General features: G+C 38.3%; 3 protein-coding genes and 2 long non-coding RNA genes across 5 annotated transcripts; 2 read left to right on the top strand and 3 right to left on the bottom strand.

Moving 5' to 3' along the window:
- Positions 1-6: 6 nt before the first annotated feature.
- On the bottom strand, positions 7-7,713 carry LOC106953332 (immunoglobulin superfamily member 21-like). The gene is made up of 6 exons (XM_015042018.1): positions 7,368-7,713; positions 3,353-3,465; positions 2,489-2,610; positions 2,274-2,392; positions 1,540-1,655; positions 7-709 (listed from the first exon to the last, which is right to left on the bottom strand). The coding sequence occupies exons 1-6, from the start codon at positions 7,465-7,467 to the stop codon at positions 155-157; spliced, it is 1,125 nt and encodes a 374-aa protein (XP_014897504.1). The 5' UTR covers positions 7,468-7,713; the 3' UTR covers positions 7-154.
- Positions 3,383-12,727, top strand: LOC106953335 (uncharacterized). Its single transcript, XR_001426185.1, has 3 exons — positions 3,383-3,471; positions 5,901-5,982; positions 12,649-12,727. It is a non-coding gene; the product is annotated as an uncharacterized LOC106953335 (long non-coding RNA).
- Positions 11,660-14,899, bottom strand: nppa (natriuretic peptide A). Its single transcript, XM_015042020.1, has 3 exons — positions 14,762-14,899; positions 12,627-12,873; positions 11,660-11,828 (listed from the first exon to the last, which is right to left on the bottom strand). The coding sequence occupies exons 1-3, from the start codon at positions 14,870-14,872 to the stop codon at positions 11,824-11,826; spliced, it is 363 nt and encodes a 120-aa protein (XP_014897506.1). The 5' UTR covers positions 14,873-14,899; the 3' UTR covers positions 11,660-11,823.
- On the top strand, positions 12,802-20,697 carry LOC106953336 (uncharacterized). Its single transcript, XR_001426186.1, has 2 exons — positions 12,802-12,881; positions 20,063-20,697. It is a non-coding gene; the product is annotated as an uncharacterized LOC106953336 (long non-coding RNA).
- On the bottom strand, positions 17,557-18,901 carry nppb (natriuretic peptide B). Its single transcript, XM_015042019.1, has 3 exons — positions 18,232-18,901; positions 17,866-18,151; positions 17,557-17,777 (listed from the first exon to the last, which is right to left on the bottom strand). Exons 1-3 carry the CDS (start codon positions 18,370-18,372, stop codon positions 17,761-17,763), a joined length of 444 nt encoding a protein of 147 aa, XP_014897505.1. The 5' UTR covers positions 18,373-18,901; the 3' UTR covers positions 17,557-17,760.
- Positions 20,698-22,537: the final 1,840 nt, after the last annotated feature.

The raw sequence follows: 22,537 nt of genomic DNA, 5'->3' as shown, positions 1-22,537 counted from the left end.
CACTTTCTCACTCCCCAACAAAGTGGCGCCAAACGTGTCAACAATTGAAATAAAATAAAAATAACTAAAAACCACACTGATTAATTATTAAGTGTGCAACAATAGGCTCTCAAATATTTCAGATACTTTCTGGCCGTTATGGTCCCGAGCCCGGTCAGCACCGATACGGTTCTGAGGCGCTGAAGTGACCTGAGATTTGAGCTGTGGCCTTACTGAGTGTGACCTCGGCCTGCATGGGCATGGACAGAGCGGGGTGGTTGACCTCGCAGCTGAACAGGGCTTCGTTGTCCAGCTGTGGGTTGAGGCTCCAGGTCAGCATGGCTCTGGCCTCCATGGTGCCGTCACCCGCCACCTGCTGCCAGTGCTGGAAGTAGTAGAGCGGGTCGCTGCTCTGGACCCAGCGGGGAAACTCCCGGCTCACCACCGTCTCCGGGATGCCGTCCATGGTCGACTCCAGCTTCAACCTGGATGCTTCCTCCCCGCCTCGCTCCAAGCTGTCCGTCTCATTCTCTCTAAGCTGGGTCACCTTCCCCGCTTGGTTCTGCAGGGACAGGGACTTCTGGATTTTGGTGTCATCAACATCTCCTCTGGGAAGAACCTGGTTCACGCTCCGGTTTCTTTTGGAGGCTTTACTGTGATGTCCCACCAACGAAGAAGACCGAGCTGCTGGAAACACGTCAATGAGCTCACCGTCCCGTTTGAAGTAAACCTGGAAGGCAGAAGGTTTGGAAAAGTTAGAGACCTTTGGAAACGGATTGAGGATGTTTTCACACCTGATAGTCCAGTAAACCCGGTTCTTTTGGACCCAAAACTTCATCATCTGATCCACCTCCAGCTGCTGTGGCTCTGAGTCACACCAACCTGTTCCCCTCCTGGCCTGTGGGGGCGCTGCACCAAGAACCACTGAAGGAAATGATACAAAAACCTCTGAAGACACTGAGAACAACTTCCTTCTTCTCCAGATGGAAACAAGATGGAGGCGTCAGATTTTAGCAGTTGGAAGATTTCTCTAATTCACACCAACCCAAGCGAACCGGACTTAGAGCAGCTGAACGGGGCTCTGAGCTGAAGATGGCTCCAGCTGCCCCATAGACAATATCTGGCAGCTGAATTCAAAAATGAAAACATTAAATAGGTTATTAGATTAATCTCTATGGGAATAAGATTAGTTTATGTCGATCATAAATGATTTTGGAAAGCTGAATTTCTTTGCCACCAGATTTGATTCCATCACAAATGCAGCTGTTTGCTAATCCTCCGGTATTAATGCCGAATACTTTGGCAAAGAGGTCGCACAGGGTACAGACCACAGCCATAAATAGCTTTTTAATTTCAAACTTTCTATCTGCTTCAGGCTGCATTTCTGTGTGTGTTCGTTTCATATCAAATCCAGCTGTGAACTCATTACTACCAGCCAGGCTCTCATTTGCTCTGTTACGCTTTTCATTTCTCTCCACCATCATAAATAGATTGCAAACCGGATTCTTTTGGGATACAAGAATATCTGGGGAGAGATAACAACAGACGGATGCGTCTTACCGAGGGAGCCGGCTTTGCTCCAGTAACAATGCAAACCAGGGTGAAGTTCTTGGCCTCGTAACGGCTGAACGGAGCCGGGCTGTTGGCTGCCGCTACAGAAATAGACCTGGGAGGAACTGCAGGGAAAACACAAATATATTCACACACTGGAGGGGGTTTACCATACATTACAGGCTGAGAGACGAGACTGCGGTTCTCACCATCCCTACAACGCCTTCCAAAATGGCTGCCACCAGTTTAAGAGCTTTTTAATCTCTAACGTCTATTTGTGAGTTTTCCCTTGTAGATGTTAGATGAAAAGCTGAGAAGTTTGTTATTCAGTATGTTTGCTAATGGCTAGCCCTAACACGGAGTCCCACAAAGGTTTTACTGGTTTTCTGACTTTCAACTGAAACATCAGTTTAGTCTGGGAGGCCATTTGCAAAGTTTCATGGATTACCAGCAATAATTTGGGTTCAATTATTTAAAAAATGAACCCAAGTTCACTTTTGGTGTAGATATTCAAAGCTAACTTCATGGTAAACTGCATGAATGAATCGGCAGGATCAGGTTCTGATGTCATTTCCTCCAACGTCGTCCATGTTCATCCTCACTAACTTCTGACATTACGTTGAAACAAAGTACATTTTACGCTGAACTGCTCTGACAAAATGTTATAACTTACTGTTTATAAGAGACATGAAGGTTTTCCCTCATTTAAAAATGTGTGGCAGTAAAGATGAAATGAGCCGAACCGATAACGGAGAGCGTGACGCTGCCAGACGCTTCGATCAGCTGATCTCTGGATCCTTTGCTGTAGATCCCCACATGGCATTCATACAGACCGTCATCCTCCAGCTGCACCTCCGGGAGGCTGTTAGCAAGGAAAACAACCTGCTGTCACCGGACCAGGTTCAGCCTAACTGGGTTTTTATTGTGTTAAATAATTATCCCTGTCAGCCATTCGCACCGTACTGTTGAGTGGTAAATCAGTTCCTCTCGTTTGTTTGTGTCCTCCATGTTGGAGAAACTCGAGTTGAAAACAGAATCGTAGGTGAAAATCTTCTGCTTGGCATTGCCTCCTTCAATTACCTGCAAAGAAAACCATTTAAAACAGAAACGCTGGTTCCACCTAAAAATGAGGAGTAAAACTGAAAACATTTTGTTTTCTGTCGTGAGAAAGAGAAGAAAGAGAGAGTTTTATTCAGGTTTCAGAATCTAGACGGAACTCACCATTTTATTCATGTGAACTGATGACTGGTGCGTTTAAACGTGAGTTGTTATTAATAATTTGGTCCACAGTGAATAATTTAGGATTAAAAACTATATACGAACTGATAATCAATGAATCAAGTGTATTTATAGCACATTTCAGTTCAAAGTGCTTTAGATCATAAAAATACAAAGTAATGAAAACAAAACACTGTCAACAATTATGAAAACCAGAAGCAAACATTACAGTTTGATGAGTGGCATCATCAAAATCAAGATGCCAAATATGTTGGTCACCGTTTAATTTATTACGGTTCATAAGCAGCTGGGCTTTTAGCCCTGATCTAAAGGAACTCAGAGTTTCGGGTGTTTTGCAGTTTTCTGGAAGTTTGTTCCAGATTTGTGGTGCATAGAAGCTGAATGCTGAATGATTTGGTCATAGAAAAACTTCTCATGTGTGGAACCAAAAGAGGAAGTTATTTCCTCACATGGGCTACTCTCATCTGTTACTTATTTAATTTGTGAAAACATAAAATGATCAAACTGAAGTTTGGAGGCAGAAATGTGATAAATTTCCACATCTCGTCCAAAACGTTGCAGTCCGTTTATGCTGCATGCTCACCTGAAACCACGCGATCTCTCTTAGGGTGCCGTCCGTCTGGAAGTTGCACTTTAACGTGATCGTGTCACCGATGACGACAGGTGGGAGGGGATCCATGGAAACAATCAGGTAACCTGCAGGTGAGGACAAACAGGTGGGAAATCACCTGAGAGACTCAGGCGCCACGTTGTCCAGTACATAACTTAAGGGTTAAATCTGACAAAAAGCAACAACAGATGATCATGATGCTGCCACCACCGTGTTTCAGTGTGGGTGTCTGGTTGCCGTGGTAATAACCTGTTGATTTTGAGTCAATGCCTTTCAGAACTCCTCCTCTGTCTCTCTGCTACGCTACAGCTACAATATGTCTGTTTTCATTGGGAGTGAATCGATATCCAGCTCTCCACTTTGACCTTGGGAACAAAGGTCACCTTGCAGAGCAACGCGGCAGTCAGCCTCACCTCCGCTGCACCGGCCGCTGACGCATGACGTCACCGTGGCTGCAGATTATTTTCCTCCCATGTTTTTCCTCTTAATCCTCATAGAGCTTTTGATCCAAAGAGCCGGGCATTGCCCATCTCTGGCCTCTCCAGACACACAAACAATGTGGAAGAAAGATTAAAAAATTTCCAAACGAGGTCAAAGAGTTCCCAGCAACCTGCAAAAACATTATTTACCCATAAAGACCATTTGGGAATCTGGAAATAAAATATTAGGAACTGATACGTCTGATTTAAACAGGCAGACATGAGCTTCAGCTACAAACTTCACTGTATTTTAATGGGATTTAATACAGGAAAATTACACATCTGGAATCTGAAAAGTGTGGCTTGAGAGCTTTAGGATGGAGCTAAATCCAGGACAAAACTGAAATAAAGCTTTTTGGAGGTGGAAAACTGGGATGGAGGTTCAGCTTTCAGCAGGAGAACCATCATAAACATACAGCCTGAAATGCACTGGAAACGTTTACATTCATGTCATAGGATGGCCTAGTCAAAGTCAAAGCTAAGAAATAATCTGTTGTAAAACTTGAAAATTGATGTTCACAGATGGTTTCCATTCAGTCTGACTCAGCTGGAGCTCTTCTGTGTAGAAGACTGGGTAAAAATCTCAGATAAACCAGTAGAGACAGACCCCAAAAAGATCACTACTGGTGAATAAAAATGTCCGCCACACATTTCAGATTTTGCTTAGTATTACTTTACATTAGTCTAATACACAAAATCCTTGTAAGATGGGAAATGATGAAAAACCAGGAGGTGTGGTGAAGAAGAAGAGGTTTGGTCTGCAGGGCGGCCATATTGTCTCCTCATGTTACGTCAGTGATCAAACAGCAGCAACAACCCGTCCGCCCGTCCGTCCGTTCCTCTCATCCCGTTCCCGGGTCAGACAGTAATATGGTCTCTCCAGGGAGTTCTTGCTCCTGGTTCTCTTCCTGGATCAAATGGTGGCTCATGAGAGGCCCAAGAAGAACGTTGACATGCTGAGAAGGTAGTTACTCCACCAGGGAGAGAATGCTGTCCCTCCAGGACCGACTCTGGACACCACTGCTCTAATGTCTCCTTTCAGTGTGGAGAACCAGCGGCTCCACATGGAGCTTCCTGTGGATGAAGGAGCTCCTCAACCTATCGCCAAGGCCGAGTCCAGCCTCCCTACGGAGGAAGCTCATCTCACCTGCTGGTTCTGTAAGAACATGGAGTCGAGCTGCTGATCCTTCAGATGGTCGGGACATCTCATTAGAAGGCATTACTTTACTTAGTGAAGCTGTAAGGCCAACCGGATCAGAACCAGAAGATTCCCGATGAGATCCTGGACAGTGATCGTGTCTCTAGGGAGACGGGTGTCTGGGTTTTACTAGAGTCCAAGATCATGGGCAGAATATCTGTGGATTCTGCTTGGGGATTAACATCCATGCACTTTGTGATTTCAACAGCCAAAAGCATTTAATCACTTGAAAGTACAGATTACCATAAGCAATATGGCTCAGAGTCAGACAATGGACTCTTTATCCCCAAAGGAACATCTCCAAACGGAGTTAGGTAACCCACTAGAGAACAGTCCTGCTCTGATGGCACAAAGCTGTCTCCACACAGACCCGAAGCATAAAGTCATCCAGATTAATTTATAATAAATCAAACAAATACCCAGAAGCAGATTTGAATTTTTGCTGTAAAAGATTTAATCAAAGATGCGTTTTAATGTCAGTTTGAGAAAAACGCTTGTGAACGTGACGTCAGGCTCTCCCGCCATGACGGACATCAATTCAAACTGTTTATGATTTTCTTGGTTAGAGTTTGAAAGCGTGAATGGCGGAACATCCCGCTTGTAGTAAGTTGGCCTACCATGAACTGTCCCTGGATCTGTATTCTTACCACTAGGGGGCAACAAACCACTGTGTTACACTGTTAATGCTTGTCAAAAACAGACAGATGGTCGCCTAATGTTTTTATTTAATTTATTTCAGTGTAAAAATGCCATAGTGATGCGCGGTTGGCTGTACAAACAAAGAGGGACGCGAGCCAAACTTTCATCGTTGTTTTATTGTACGTTGTTTTATCCCTGTAACCAGGAAAGATGGATATCAGCCGACAATCCCAAAGACTGGCAACCTTTGGTGTCTTCACGGATTTGCAGCGAACACTTCTAACCAGGTAAGAAGATCAATGTTCTTACTTAATAAGCGAGTAAGATTAATAAAATGTGATCGAATCATGATGAAGATAAATAAAATGTAGCCTAGCATGTATAAAAGAAAACTGGTTAGCACCGAGACTTTTGCATGGTTTTAAATCTGCTCTAGTGTAAGGGAAACGTTGTTTATGACATGATGGAACAAGTCAGGTAGCATAAAATCAGGCAAAGTTGGATTTGGGAACATAAAAAATGAAGAGGGAGATGGTTTGGGTCGGTTTCTAAGCTAGCTAATAATATTCCAAGTGTCACTTCCGAAGATCCATCATGGCGCCTGCAGGTGATCAAGTGACGTAGTTTACAAATGGTCAATAACAAAGAATGATTGCTGAGTCAGCAATAAGTGCAGGAGGGGAAAGGAAGGACAGGTGGTTAGCAAAAGCAATGTCTTAGATGAGTGTTTGTTTCAATTAGTAACACTTCCGCTAATCCGCCCATAACAGAGCTAAGTTTTGTTTAGCACTTTAGCATTTTGCTAACTTAGAAAACACTTAATGCACTTAGCTTCCACAAGGTAAAATTTTTCAGATAAATTATAAATCACTAACAAGGAATTAAGTTTAAGTTATCACTTTAGTACTTTAGCATTAGCTTCTGCTAAATACCATGTGTAGTACTTTAGGATTAGCAGAACTAGCTTTTTAGTTAATAACATAATATTTAGCTTCTTTTAAATACCATGTTAGTGTAGCGCTTTAGCGTTAGCGTAGTTAGCACTGGTTCCAAACTGATTGGAATGGTTTAAATGTCTCCTTTCGCTTTGTGTACATTCCTATCGAACACACAGTGTCTCCTGCAAGAAATCTTTGTGATTTCATGTGTAAAAATATACAAACTCCACAGCATTTGTAACTTGTTTGAAATGTAAATGTTATTTATCTTTCTTTTTACAAAACTTCACCCTACATATGCCAAAAAGCCCCTTTAATTGTACATTTGTGCTGGTGCTTAATGAACTAACCCCATTACTAGGAATGAGATGTAGTCGAGCGTGATTAAATTAAAAATAATGAGATCATCATTTCTGATGATGATGATTAAAAATAAAACGAACACCAACCGGATCACAGGGAAGGTTTTTAATGAAAGTGGGAGTAAAAAGGATAAAGCAGTTTGACAGAGACTTCATGAAAATGAGAGAAACACAACAAAAAATTTAAATTTAAGTAATTTTTTTAGGGACACTTTAATGAATATTTCTGTAAAAAAGCCAGGATTAGCTAAAAGGCTGTTTTTCATGTTATCCCTGAAAAATGCTTAATTTCTCCTGCTAAAAACAAACACATGAAGGGACCTGAACTGAGTAGGAGTTTTGCTGTGGGGTAGCTTTAGACGCAGTTCTTACCTTTCGTTGGGCTCAGGGTGTGAGAGAGGAGGAGGAAGCAGCAGAGAGCGAGCGGACGTTTCATCCTGCTGAGTGCAGCGCAGACCTGCGGACGCTCCATCTGCTATCAGGCTGGTTTTATCTCCCACTGAGGCTGAATGCAGCGGCTCAGCAGGTTTATATCACAGGATTACTGCAGCTTCAACACCCTCTCTCTCTCTCTCTTTGGACTCGTAACTTAATGTAAAATTATTTAACCTGGATTTATTATCAAAGCAACACTTTACAACAGAAGGTTTCTCACACAGCTTCCCTCTCTTATCCAGTTACATGTGATCCAATCGATTCAACCCAATCAAGAACAGTCAGGTTCAGGATCAAATCCAATTTAATATATCCCAATTTAATCCAATTTATTGCAATGCGATCTGATCTGGTAAACTGTAGAAGGCCAGTTAGGGTGAGGCAGTCAGCATGACCTGCAGCAGCAATGTTTCCTCACAATCTGAAAAATATCTCCACAGTTTCTGCACCTGCACCAACATTTATTACCAACCAGTTTAACTAGATTTCTAGTGACTCCCAGGGCTGAATCTACTCAAAATGGGAAATAACACATTCACCACTGGATCTACAGCAACAGTCACTGCGCCAGCTGTAAGTATTTAGTTTAGCTCTACATATTAAAGGTAAATATTTAGCCAATTTAGCTTGCTCACAAAATATTTAGTCTGTTAACTAAATATTTAGATGCAAACTAAATATTTTTAGCTACATAAATAATTTATTAAAAGTAAATATTTAGCTTATTTAGGATGCTAAATAAAAATGTAGTTTTTAAACTAAATATACTTGTTAACTAAATATTTAGAGCTAAATATTTTTTTAACTTACAGAGTTTAACTTATTTAGCCTGCTAACTAAATATTTAGTTTGAAGCCAAATATTTATTTTTTAAACTAAATAGCTTGCTAGCTAAATCATTTTGTTTGAAACAATGATATTCATAAATAATGCGTAACAAGGTGAAAATATGACTTTGAAAAATGACCCCATTCTTTTTCTTTTTACAATAATCCAAATTATTGCTGATAATTTTTGAATGTTTAACTTTACAAACAGCAGCCCATAAACAACAGTGTGTAAGTAATTAAACCAGTTAAAACTAACTGTCTGAACCAGAGCAGAAAACTTTGTTGAAGGAAAAACTCTTCCAGCAAAGAAATCCTGTCCTGTTTTTCATTCTGGACACAGAGACAGTAATAAAATGGATTCACCACCAGGGGGCGCTGTCTGATAAACTATAGGAAGCATCTCTGCTAAAAGCTGCTGATATTTAATTCAGTGAAACAGAAACAAACTAATTCAGCCGTCCTGCTTCCCTCTGAGTGTCGGGTTGGATTTCTAACCTCTGGTGATCTGAAGACAGAAAGGCAGATCCAGACTCTGGGTTTGTTGTAAAGAAACTGATTTGTAATTATTCTGATCATAACCTTCAGTCATCCCTTAAATCGAGCTCCCACGCTCCGGCCATGCTGTTAGCTTAGCGACGTGTTTCTGGGCCGGTTAATGGTGGAAAGTTACCCAGAGCGACAGGAGGATCGGAACGACTTCGATCGTATCTCTGAATCCCGCTGCAGGTTTTCCGCTGTAGAGCCTGAATTTATTTGTCATGGAAAAGGAAATCCGTCTTGTTCCCATCAGGAGGAAAATCTGCAGCTTTCTCCGGTTTTTAACGCCTGGATGTGAGAGGATGTTGAGTTCAGGACGGTTTAGCTTTGCAGCTGTCGGCCGTCGCTCCAGATGTTCCCCTCGTTCATCATCATTATCATCATCATCATCATCATCATGCTCTGATTGATCAGCAGGATCTCTGTAATGTGGGTGGACAGTCCAGTTCTCCCAGTCCCACCATTACAAACCCACAGTGGCGTTCCCTCTTCAGCGCCTGTCCAATGCAGTTAGATTCAGTCCGAATTAAAAACAGATTTACAGAATGAATCATCTGACGGCCGTCGGTTTTACTTGATGTGATGCACAGCAGCTTTCAGGCCGCAGAGCGACAGATTCACGCCTACGATGGCGGCGAATTACGGCCACCGAAGATGAGGAAATAAGGAGAACATTTCTGCCAAAAAGTCTCAGAAATTTAGAGATTGATCTCAAAATTTGCTAGAAAAAGAAAGGAAATTTATGAACTTGAAAAGTCGAAAATTTGCTATAAAAAAAAATCTGAAATTTTGCGATTAGTCTCAGAAATGTTCTAGGAAAAAACTTGAAAATTTCTGAGTTTTTGGCAGAAATTTACTCAACTTGCTCAAATCTACAGCAGCCTGAATGGAAAGGAAAGAGGGAGTAAATTTCTGCCAAAAAACTAAGCATTTTTCTAGAAAAAAAACTTGGAAATTTCTGATCTCAAAATGTTGGCTTGAAAATCCTCACAAATTTTGACAAAAGTTGAACATTTTTGACGTTTAAAACTCAGAAAATTTCTTTTTTTTTTCTAGCAAATTTTAAACTTCTTTTCTTTTTTCTAAAAAAATTTTTGGCAGCAATGTACTTCTCCCTGTTTTTATATTTACGGTACCCTCTTATCCTTGAGGTGGCTCCAGTATTTCCTGGGTTTTTGTCAAGGTGATTATTTCTGTTTTGCTTTAAATCTGCTTTGTGTTTGTTTCAGTTTATTCCTCTGAATGTTGTTAAACAGTTTTACTGTTTTTATTGCGACTCCCTTGTACTCTGACACTCATGATGATAGAAAGAAAACATGATTTGATTGGTCTGAAGTCACTTTATTTAATTTCTTTTTAAAATGATCTAATCTTCAGATAAAAGTGGATTAAAATCAACAACAGATTTACTTGAACAGTCAGCTGATGTGGATAATAAAACTGTGTTGGTAATATCTTAATCATATCACATACAGTCATAAAAACTAGAACATCCTTTAAAAACATATTAATTTGGACATATGGAGATTTAACATCAATTTTAACATTACTGGGAGATTTATGTAACATAATTAAACCATTAAAGCTGAAGACATTTCCAAATATTCAATGAAGTGTAAAATGAAAAACAACACAAGCCCCCGCCCCCCAGCTCTGTGTGGAAATAAATCAGGACATTTATGAACGTTAAAGTGGTTTGATTGTTGTTTGTAAAGTAATAAAGTCAAAGACTAACAGCAATAATTTGGGGTCATTTAGTCTGACATTTCATTTGTAGATGGCAATTTAAAACTAAATATTTATTTAACTAAAGTCCCAGAAGGTTAGAGCCCCAGTTAAACGACATTTAACTGAAGTCCTAAAAGAGGTTTTAATGTTTTCATATTTTTTAATCTTTTTCAAAATGTCTTTCTCTTTCTCACTGTTTTTTCAATGTCACATGCTGTTTTTATTTTAATTATATAAAGCACTTTGAAATGCCTTGCTGCTGAAATGTGCTATACAAATAAAATTTGATTGATTGATTGATTAGCTAGCTAAATAAGCTAAATATTTAGTTTTTAAATTAAATATTTACTGACTAAATAGTTGTAAATATTTACAACTAAATATTTACTCAATATACAGTTGAGAAACTTAATATTTTTAGTTCTATACTAAAAATATTTTACAAATTATTTTGTTTGTAAACACAATTGTAGCTAAATAAGCTATTTAGTTTAAATTATTTAGTTTAGCTGAGTAAGCTAAGCTAAATATTTAGATTATTTAGTTTTCTAATTAATTTTAAATTTAGCTTATTTAGCTTCAAATTAAATATTTAGCTCACAAATTATTATTTACTTTGTCATAACAGAATTTCATTTATAAATGTCAGTTTCAAACTAAATATTTTATTAGCAAGCTAAATATTTAACTCCAAACTAAACATCAGATTGTTCAGCTAAATCTTTAGTTTGAAGCTAAATATTTAATTAGCAGGCTAAATAATCTAAATATTTAGTTTGTATCCTTAATTAAACATGAGGAGAACTGAAACGCTTTTTAAGGAAACTGTTTTATTTGTTAGTTTAGTTTCAACAAAGCAACAAGAATATTTCCACATTTTATCAATAAATGTTTCTTACGCAATTATGATGAAAACAAACAAAAATGTTTTCTAAATTATTACACTGGCAAAACATTTCCATGGTGGGCATCTCATTTAATTTAACATTTCAGTGTCATTTATAGATCTAACATGAGCAGTGTCTTTTGCATACATCATTAAAACTAATTCATTAAATTAATCTAAACTGTGAAAACTGTACTGAGCTGTAATGTGAATTATTTATATAAATATAAAAAAGTAATTTTTTTTTACCTTTAATTTTATATGTGTTAGAAAACGACACATATTTGGCTGGCAGATAAATTTCCACTTCAGAGGGTGAACCACTCATATTTACATGATCAATAATCAATTTTCACCGGAGCAGGATGACAGTCATGGCTTCAGGCTCAGAATAATCCAACGATCCGTACGGCTACCCTGCAGGGGAAAACACAAACACAGAGAAATAATTTATGGATATTTGTGAGAGTATGTTGACCTTGAAGGGGAAGTTTTAGTTACATTTTTGTTTTGAGGTTTGGAAATATGGGCGGTCGTTGGTAAAGTTACACAAAACTAAACATCTATATTTGGGGTATTTAGCTTCTCAAAAAATAAAAACAATGAAGTACATTTTTAAAAGTCATATTATCTCCATGTTGTTATTTAATTTATGGAGGTCACAGTTTCAGACTGAATACTTAGCAAACTAAATATTTAGCTCCAAATTAAATATTTAGTTGGAAGCCAAATATTTAGTGTACAAAGTAAATACTGATTAAATATTTATTAGGAAGCTAAACATTTAGTTGATAATCTAAACATTTAATTTAACTAAATGTTCTGCTCCCAACAAATGTTCAGTTAGCAATTTAACTACGTAGCTCTCGTACAACATTGAGCTAGCTCAGAGCTAACTAAACATTTAGTTAAACGTTGAGCTAACTAAATAAAAAGTGACAGAGTATACCAACTCATCCATTTTCTTGCTACATTTAGCAACATTTCAGATAAAAAATAAGTTGGTATTAGCCAGAATCAGAATCGACAGGTCAGGTTTTTTAAAGATCAGTAATCGGCGATCGGCCACCTCGGTTCACCTCGGTTCACTACGCTCTCAGGCCAGATTTGCTTAATTCTTGAATTAAAGTTGGGTGGCCACTGAAAGTCCATCAGAGGGCCCCGCATGGCCTCCGGGCCGCACTTTGGACCCCCCTGACGTGGACCCTGTGGTACCTCTGCCGCTGTTGCATCCCAGGCCGCTGATGTTTCCTATCCGGTCCATGCGTGCGCCGAAGCAGCTGGAGGCCCGCTTCCTAAGGCTCAGCAGCAGGTCGTTCAGCCGGTTCCGCTGACCCGCCTCCGACGGCCGGTTCTGCTGCTCCGGGCTCCAGCTCGGTTCGGCTTCCTGGGTCGGCTCCTCGTAATCCGCCTCCTCCCGGGCCTCGTCAGCCAGAGTCTCCTCGATCCGCTCCAGCAGCGACTGCAGAGGTAAAAACGGCTCCATGTTAAACCGATTCAGAGAAAAACGCTTCAAATTATGAGGCACAATCTACTATATATGTTACCATAATCAATAAATCAATTAATTCCTGCATTATTTGTAGCATATTACTAGAAAATGGTCTCAAAACAACAGTATTATCATTTATTTTATTGTCCAGTAAATTTTGTTATTGTGACAGGTCTAGGATCAATATAAATATTGCTAAAGAATAAATGTTTTAAAACATTTTATCAGGGTTTTTGCTCCTGTGCATAAACTAAATATCAATTTTCCATCATAGTGAAAAGTTTCTACGGTAACATAGATATCAGGGTTTCCAGCCTTGCAGGTTTATTTTTTATTTTTGTGGAAGATACTCAGGATTGTTTTTAGTCTGAAAAACTAACATCTTTATCATCCAGAAAAGACTGAAAATTATAGTAAATCGTCATTATTTGCTTTTATTTCCATAATTTTTGTCTTACTCAGCTTTTTTTTCTATGCATACATTATTTTTTCAGCCCATTTTCTTTCTTTTTTGTTGATGGTAACATCGGAGATCCTCTGTGCACTAAGAAGCGTTATCGAAGGTCCTTCCGCTCAGCAGCGGTTAAACTCTAAATTCTCCCATCTGTTGTCTAAACAGTTTGAGATTTTATTGTTCGTAATTTCTTTTACACTATGGAGAACAGTTTGTACATTTTAGACTGAATATGTTGTAATTGCAGTATTTTATATAATATATATATATATTCTATAATTATATTTTTTTTAATTTCTACAATAAATTTCTATATTCTGTTTATACATACAATGACTTGTTCTTGAAGGAGATGTCACAGGAAGACATTTTTGCCATCAACTCATCACGATAACAATAATTTTTATGCAACCATTTAAAAACAACCTTTACGCTGTGAAGGCCATAACTGGCTCAGCTTCGGCTGCATTCCATTCAGAAGTTCTGAGTTTACCAACATGAACAGCAAAATGGCCGAATTTTATGGCTTCACTGTAAAAAATTTCCTTTTTAATAGTTTAAATGATGCTGCTGACAGTTTTAATGTGAAAAAAAACCCAAATATTATTTAAACCTCAGAAGACCATAATGAATCCAATTCATCCATGTAAATTTTAAACTTTACATGTTTTGCGTCATTAACTTAACTTGGCAATAAGGACAGAAAATATTAGAGAAACATTTAAAAATGGAATAAAAATTTTACCTAAAAACAGAAAAAAAATCCAACATGGCTGCCTTAAGAAGACATTGTTTCACCGTTTCCATCTCTCACTTTTAGCGCCATCAAAGTGTAAACCAGGGGTGTCCAAAGTGTGGCTCAGGGGCCATTTGTGGCCCTTGGAGTGATTTTGGGCGGTCCCCCTAGAATAATACAAATTTGGCCTTAGTGAGGGTAAAATTATTATCCTGATGAAAAGTAATATTTTATGTTGTAATTTTTTTTTACAGTAGAAAATATAAAGTAGAACACAAAGTAAACTTTTTCTGAAAATCTGACTTTGCTGCTTTTATTTAATTTACTAAACTTTGCTAAATATAGGAAGTATTTTGAAAGAAAGTGACTCAGATCTTTTTCTTATAACTGAATACATTTGTTCAATCAAGCCCAAAAGATTTTAAATCAAGTTTCTTTTACTATAGAAAATGTACTAAATCATTTTAAAGTTTTGGATTGTTTCTACAAAAAACAACAAAATCAACCAACTTTACTGCTTGGTTTTATTTTAATATTTCTATTCATTTAAATTTGGGTTGGGTGTTTTTTGACCCCTGAGTTCCACTGACTTGTCAGTTTTGAGAAAAGGTTTGGACACCCCTGCCACAAACCCTCCACCCACAGCGGCTCTGAGCTGGTTCTCCTACCTTTAACTGGTCCAGGTTACTGGGAATCAAGGGCCGTCCCAGTGCGTGCCCAGTAACCAGACTGTGCTGCCAGAACAAGGCCAACGCAGTGAAAACCACCGCCGTCTTCATGCTGTCCTGATGCCGAGGCTGAGCCTGCAGCCGTCACCAGCCCAGGCTAAATACATGGCAACACACACACAGACACACACAGACACACACCTACACACAGACACACACCTACACACACACACACCTACACACATAGACACACACCTACACACAGACACACACCTACACACACAGACACACACACACAGACACACACACAGACACACACCTACACACACACAGACACACACAGACACACACACACAGACACACACAGACACACACCTACACACAGACACACACCTACACACACAGACACACACCTACACACACAGACACACACACACCTACACACACAGACACACACACACCTACACACAGACACACACCTACACACACAGCAGACAGTCAATGTTGGCTCATAGATCAAGTCAAGAGCATTCTGGCACCTCTGCTTGATAAAGCAGCAAGTCAGATGAGTGTCTGTGTGTTGAGAGGTGTGTGTGTGTGTGTATGTGTGTGTGTGTGTGTGTGTGTGTGTGTGTGTGAGCACCAATCAGTGGGATGACTTCAGGAGTCCAGTTTGGCTCCCTGCGCTCAGGCGTGGTTTATTTTCAAAGCAGCACTCAGTGAAAATATTTAACACTTTTTGCTCTTCTGAGCATCAAAACTCCATATTAGGTTAAACCTGCAGCCTTAAAGGGACAGGATTCAATTTATCAATCAGAAATTAATTAATCTTGAAGACTCACACCTTGAGGACCATCGTTACAACACTGGAAAGAAAAACAAATCTGTCTCCTCATTGGTCTGCAGGACGACGTCTTATAAAGCAGCTTCCCAAACAGCCTTGACCTCTGACCTTTACAAACATCAACTTTTAGAATGTTTTCATTCACTGTTCAATAATTATTACATTCTTTTAGCATCAATGCTAACCTGATGTCTTCTGATTTCAGATGGTAATGAGTTTTATTTTATTTTAATATATTATGACTTTATTCCAAGGTAAAACACATTTTCAACACAATCCACTGTTTTGATTATGAGAAAATATTATCTTTTACAGTAATCACATGAAATTTTATCTTATTTCCACCATTTGTATGTTTTTTTGCAGCAGTTTCTTTCTAACTTAAGTAGAAAAGCAGTGAGATGAATTTGACTAGCAGCCAATCAGAAATAACATTTAATTAAATACATCATTTTAAATTGTGTTTTACAAACATTTTTAGAGGATTCCTTTCATTTTGACCCAAGTTTACTATCAGTACCATTAGATAATTGTTAGATAAATTCACTGTGGTCAGATTACGTCGTTTTCAAAACAAAATAGTTTTCATTCCAAATCTCTTCTATTTTTTCACCCAAACAGAATCTGAGCCCTTTTAAATGTTACTGTACAGGAAACCTACATATAATTCCCCAAACTACCATAACTTGGAAAACTTTGACTGAACTGAAAAATGTATTTTCATCATTTTCGGATGATGATTACAATATCTGCAGCACATGTGGAAATTTTGCACAGCACTTGCAAAAATGCAAAATAAAACATGTTTTATATTAGATTTAGTAGAATAACATTTGCATAAATGCAAGTTTTAATTTAATTTATGTTAGAGCAAAAATAATCAGAGATTAAAAATATTTTTACAATAGTAAATACTGTTTGTTTTGGTTTCCATGTCTGCACTGTGTTTTCTCAAAAGAAAACTTTGCTGCTTTCAAATTTGGTTTTAATGAATTTTCTGAACTTTACTAAACACAGGAAACATTTTTAAACAAAGCATCACCTAAATCCTGTTTTATATGCTTAATAAATCTGAAAACTGGTCGTCTTTCTTTTAACAAGGCAAACTAAAAAAAAACTTTTTAAAGTTTGGGATCTACAATAAGTTTCAACACAAATTTAAACTACTCTATTTGTCTAAGTAAAGTCCTGCAGCTTAGTTTATTATTGAGGAGGAAAAAACTATTTTATTTGATCATTTTGGCCCATGTGAGAAAAAGTTTTACTCCACAGGTTTTTCTGGAGATTCAGCAACTCTTTTCTTGTGTTTAGTAGTTTTTGTTGGATTGTAGATCATTTCTAACAGAAAAGTTTCAGTTTTACTGTCTGCACGGTGTTGCAGCTCCTCTGTTTGCTCTCCATGGTGCTGAAACGGCTTCAGGAGGTTCTAATAGTGTAAAAAAATCCTTATTTAGGTTCAGTGAAGCATTTTTATTACATTTACTATTTCCAACTAAATGCATGCTTTATGCTGAAGATAAAAAAATTATGGGCTACACAATCAATTAAATTGAAAATATAAATTTGTTTTATATATTTTTTTCTTATTTTACCTACACAAGAAATCTGTTGCCTTATTAAAAGAAAAGCAGTCAATTCCAGATTTTTGTGTTATCAGTCGTTTCCTATTTTATTTGCCAAATTGTAACCATTCTTGACTTGTTGTCAGGGGCCGAATAAAAACATTTCAATGACCACAAATGGCCCCCGTGCCACACTTTGGACACCCTGAGATTAGGTGAGACTGTGTGGGGGAAATAAAGAGTGTCTTCAATCAGAGGCTTTTTCAAATTTGCTGTAATACTGTCTGCTACAGGAGATCTTTCTTGCCAACTATAATGAGTTACAACATTTAATTTCCCTTTGAGTCAATAAAGTATCTTTGAATTGAATTGAAGCCTTGTGACGCTTTGACAACACTAACACATTTCTGATGATGTAAACATTTATTAGACATTCAACAGTACAGAAGGAACAACATCACATCTATTTTCAATAAATACTCTTTAAATATTGGCAAGAGAAATAAACAGTAAATATTATTCAATAAATAACATTTAAAAGGAAACAGGTTTTGGTACAGACTTTGGAGCAGCATCAGTTGGACGGTAAGACTTCACCTTTGCTTTGGATCTGGAGAGAAGAAGAAAACAGATTCAGAAACGGATTCAGTGTGAATGAGGAGCAGTGTGTTCCTGCGGTTTTCTGCAGTGAAACTCACTGTATCTGCCAATCGTGTTGCAGCCCAGGGAGCTCATGGAGCCTATCCTGTCCATGCGGCGCCCGAAGCAGCCGGAAGACCTCTTGGACGAGTCGTTGCGGACGCTCTTCAGGTTCTTGGCGGAGAGGAATTCTCTGATTTGCTCCTCATCCAGGTCGGTTTGAGGCTGCCGCTCGCTGGACGTGTCCTCCATGTTCATCCTGTTAGCGCGGCCGTCCTCCTCAGTGACTCCTTCGTCCACCGCAGTCTGCTCTGAAACCGACTCCTCCAGTTTCTGAAGCAGCACCTGAAACAACCAGCATTAACCTTAGCAGCCTAATCCTCTCTAGTTTTATGACTTTCTGAATTGGGTCGCTGGATGCTCACCTTCAGGATGTCCATATCGGTGTCAGTGAAGCCGGTGCTGACGGGGTAAGTGCTGCTTGGCTCCAGGTTGAAGATGAGGAGCAGACCGCAGAGAGGGATGGAAGATAGAAACATATTTCTCTGAGAGATGCTGCCGTTCATATCTCCACTCGTTGGCCTTTGACTCGGCTGCTGTTCGGATGCTGGGCTCCACCAGCTGCTCCTTTATACTTGAGCCTGACGCCGAGGAATGCTGGGAATTTGAACTCCGGCTTTATGCATTCTTCACACCTAATTCTGATAACGGAAGCTGTCGGAAACTGCTCCTTATTAAGTAGCATATCTGTGATATCTGACAGCTGCTGCTTCCATATCCTACTTAGTTTCAGGAAAAGGTCCAACCCACCGTCCACTCAGGACTCAGATGTTGTCACTAGGCTACAGGAAGTTGTAAAATAATGACAGAGTTGCTAAATCGAGGCGTCTACATGGTAAAACAACATGTTGGTCACCAAATGGAGATAAGCACATTTTTTTCTGGGGTTCAGACTATGACCTCATTTCCTTCACTGCAATAAAACAAAACCTCACCAAGTATTTTGGGTCTAGTTTCTGATGCAAATAGCTTAATACACTTGAGACAAAACTAACTTACAAGTAACTTTTAAGTGAGGTATTGTAACTTGTTTTAAGTAATTCCTTAAATTACTTAAAACAATTGGAAAAAAGTATTTGTTCCATTGGCAGATTATTTCATAAGACATTTTCCCCATGTTATAAGTGCTACTTATAACATGTTAAGTTACTTCTGTGTTAGTGTTGTCTTATTTCTATTCTAAGATATTTTCACTAAAAACTAGATCAAAACTACTTGGTAAGATTTTGTATTTTTTTCAGTGTTCAGAAGCAAAAAAAAACATTTTTCCTCTCAGTGCTGATAACTCGATAAAAATGCTTCAAAATAAGCCAAATGATGGTGTTTATGCAGTGAAAGTCACTATTTATTATTAGTTTTTGCTATGTTTTGATTATTAGATCAGAGTAGAAAACAACACAGGAACGTTTGGTATGATAGGTATGCATGTTTTACCTGTAGAACTTGAACTGTTTTATCAAAGAGCTAAATATAGACCAGAACCCATGTGGTCATGAGTTTCCTATTTAGCGCAGCAGCCCTAAAATAGACTCATCTGCTACGTTGTTTTTCCATAAATATTTTAACAAGGAATTTCATATATCAAAAATATACAATGTAATAACATTTCTGTCCTTAATTACACAGTTTGAAGGAGTAACTGAAAATTAAATTAATAATTTCCTACAATAGAAAGTGTAAGATACAACACAAAGTATTTGTTTTTTAATTACTATACACTTTTTGCATTTCAGTTATTTTTTTAATAGTAAATAGATTTATCCCGTGAATTTTACTCAAACTAGGGGTGTCTCAAAAAAAATTCAAATAAGAATCCCAATTCTCATTGATATGATTCAGAAACGATTGAAATGTCCCCAAATTAAAAAAAAAATGCTTATTTATCTTTGGTTACAAACACAAAATAAAATTCACAAACTGACATCAGCACGAACATAAACAATATTCTACAAATAAAACGGGACACGTAACAATTATGCAGCTATTAAAGGCACATTGTCGATCTGGATTAATCGAAGACAGTGTCTCGGCCTCCATTTTGTAGCTTCCCAGGCTGAACGGTAGGTGGCGGTATTCAGCTTGAAGTTGTTTACGATCCGCCATTACAGAAAACAAGAAGAAGAACGAGAGATTTAACCTGTATTCCCTCGTTCAGGGAAAACATTTGGACTCTTTTTTTTTTTTTTTTTTTTTAAGGAAGTGCTTGAAAGACGGAGCTTTCCGAGTTTCACCGGGTTCAAGATGGAGCATCAACGGAACACCGCAAATACTTGGAGCAAAGCTACAACGGAGCTTTTAATGAGGTACTCCGCCGGTCCAGAGCGCTGTCCGGACTGGGAGAGTAGATGAAGCTAAACATGGATTAATATTTAAAACTGAATTAATTAAAGGACACCTCAATGTCTGTCATTCTGCCTTGCAAAACAGACTGGAGTAGATCGTGAGATTCCTTTGCACACATATCGATTGAAGTAGGAATCATAATGAATAATCGTTTTGAATCAAACATCTATTTTGTATTGAATTGTGGCAACAAAAATTGTAATCAAATCTAGAGACAATAAAACAATCCCATTTCTACGCAAAATCAGACTTTGGTGAAACTTGGGTGAAGCCAAATCTACTTTAATTTATTCAACTTGGTTGAATGTAACACGCGTTTTCAGAGAAATTGTGAACCAAATCCTGCTTTTATTGCTCAGAAGAGACGTTTTCCTGTTTTTTTATTTTTCTCAATTTTTCCTCAATCTTTCAATAAGAAAAAGATCCATTTACATTTTGGATGTACCATTGTTTACAAAATTTGACCCTTTTAATTAAAATAGTTTATTGCATAGCTGTTTTCTTTTTCGGTCTGTCAGAAACGGCACGGTGTCAGTCTTGATCATGGCCACCTGACTGACGGTAAATCAGTGAACCGTCCTGAAGAACTACACTAAAAAGCAAGAAAATCCAGATTTGGTTTATTAGACTATTTTAAATGCTACTTAAAAATGAAAACCTTTTTTAAGAGGAGCACACATTGTTAGAGGCTAAAGTTGTGGTTCACAGCCCTGTTTTAGTCCATGCTTGTCCCTTTGCCTTGGCCACACGTCATCGTCTATGTTTTGGTAACAGATTCACCAAACAGGTACTTTTCCTGCGCACATGGACTCATGACTGCAGGCACATATTAACCAGCAATGACACAGCAAAACAGACCTCTGTCATGTTTGGTGACCACAGTAAGAACAAAATTGTTTCTGAGGATTTATCTGTAATAATAATCCAGAAGGATTCGAACAACGATAACCGAAAACAAAACTATCATTGTGTATAGAAAGTACACCCCACTTCTACTTCTAGGTCGTATGCATCAGGATCTAGTAAAATATTAAGGTGTTTACCATGAGCAAAGAGCAAAACGACCCAGAAATGTCAGTAAAGTTGGCGGTTGTTGTTTTCTGACTGTCTGAATCTGGATTCTTCTTTCCAACATTTCTTCAGTTCATCGAGGTTTAGAGTGGAAGCATACTTCTCTGAAAGTCCCACCACAAAATTTTAATTTGGTTGATGTCTGGACTTTGACTAGGCCATCGTTTTCTTTTTGAGATCCTATTGTAGTTTTGTTGTTGTGTTCTGGTTCGGAACCAGTTTGGAGCCAAGCTTCAGCTGTTGGACTGGTGGCTTCACATTTGATGCTAGCGTATTTTGGTATGCAGACTCATTGACTGCAATATCTCAGGTTCTTTGGCTGCATAGCCACACCATATCATCAACCCTCCACTTCCGTGCTTCACACCTGTTAGGAAGTGTTTGTGCTGATGTGCTTTGTTGAGTTTTTTCTTAAAATGGAGTCATGCATTGGCATTAAGCAACTTTATTCTGGTCTCATTTTTCCAAGAGACTTTGTTCAAGAAGTCTTGCTTTGTTCAGCATTGATCTGACTTTGTAGCGAAGTTGCTCAGATGTTCCCTCCTTGGAAGATTAGCATCTATCTTCAGTGTGGATTCACGGATTTGGATGTATAATTATTAAAAATGAGAATTTTGCAATTTTTTTGTACTTCCATTTGAGTTTCTACTGCTTCTAAAAACAGCCAAGATTTTAAAACAACCCACCCAGATGTTTTTTGATGTCTGGAAATGAGTCGTTTCAAAAACCTTCTGAATGTAACGTCACAAATCAGCAGAAATCGCCAGTTACCTAGCAACCCCAGCAAAGTCCAGCTCATTACCTAGCAACCCCAGGGGAACTCTAGCCTGTTTGGTCAGCTGGTTTTCCTGCTGCATGTTCTGTACAATGGCTGCTGGAAAAGACAAGAATTTTATTGTTGATTTACCATCCAGAAACCACTTTCTGCATTCTTATTGATTGTGCAGGAGATTCCACTTCTGCTTTTCAAAGATGTACGGTTGTATAATCGCACATCTGTTTGGATCCTTTTTCATGTTCCAGTCTAAACTTTATAAAACGTTGTAAACCAAATATTTACATGCACCAAATAAAAGGACACATCTACCATTTTTTCACATTTCTCACAGAAATGTTCCCAGGTCTTTTGCGAACATGTTTTCTCTGTAAGGTTCATACACTTTCTGTTTCCAAATATTCCTCTGGATTTATACATTTTTTGTCTGTATGTAAACATCCAACCACCTCTAAACGCTGCACAGATTTACTCCAACCATT

Source organism: Poecilia latipinna, unplaced genomic scaffold (genome assembly GCF_001443285.1).
Source record: "Poecilia latipinna isolate Pla-1442-1.1 unplaced genomic scaffold, P_latipinna-1.0 Scaffold575, whole genome shotgun sequence".
NCBI lineage: Eukaryota > Metazoa > Chordata > Actinopteri > Cyprinodontiformes > Poeciliidae > Poecilia > Poecilia latipinna.
This window is presented reverse-complemented; position numbering and strand designations above follow the sequence as displayed.

What these genes read in the sequence shown, in the direction of transcription:
- nppa (XM_015042020.1), bottom strand. Translation starts at nt 14,872, where the DNA reads ATGAAGACGGCGGTGGTTTTCACTGCGTTGGCCTTGTTCTGGCAGCAC. An exon ending in GTAACCTGGACCAGTTAAAG is followed by an intron (nt 12,874 to 14,761) that starts GTAGGAGAACCA and finishes TTACCTCTGCAG; the next exon opens with TCGCTGCTGGAGCGGATCGA.
- nppb (XM_015042019.1), bottom strand. Translation starts at nt 18,372, where the DNA reads ATGAACGGCAGCATCTCTCAGAGAAATATGTTTCTATCTTCCATCCCT. An exon ending in CCGATATGGACATCCTGAAG is followed by an intron (nt 18,152 to 18,231) that starts GTGAGCATCCAG and finishes TGGTTGTTTCAG; the next exon opens with GTGCTGCTTCAGAAACTGGA.
- LOC106953332 (XM_015042018.1), bottom strand. Translation starts at nt 7,467, where the DNA reads ATGGAGCGTCCGCAGGTCTGCGCTGCACTCAGCAGGATGAAACGTCCG. An exon ending in ATTTACCACTCAACAGTACG is followed by an intron (nt 2,393 to 2,488) that starts GTGCGAATGGCT and finishes CCTTGCTAACAG; the next exon opens with CCTCCCGGAGGTGCAGCTGG. An exon ending in GAGCAAAGCCGGCTCCCTCG is followed by an intron (nt 710 to 1,539) that starts GTAAGACGCATC and finishes TCTGCCTTCCAG; the next exon opens with GTTTACTTCAAACGGGACGG.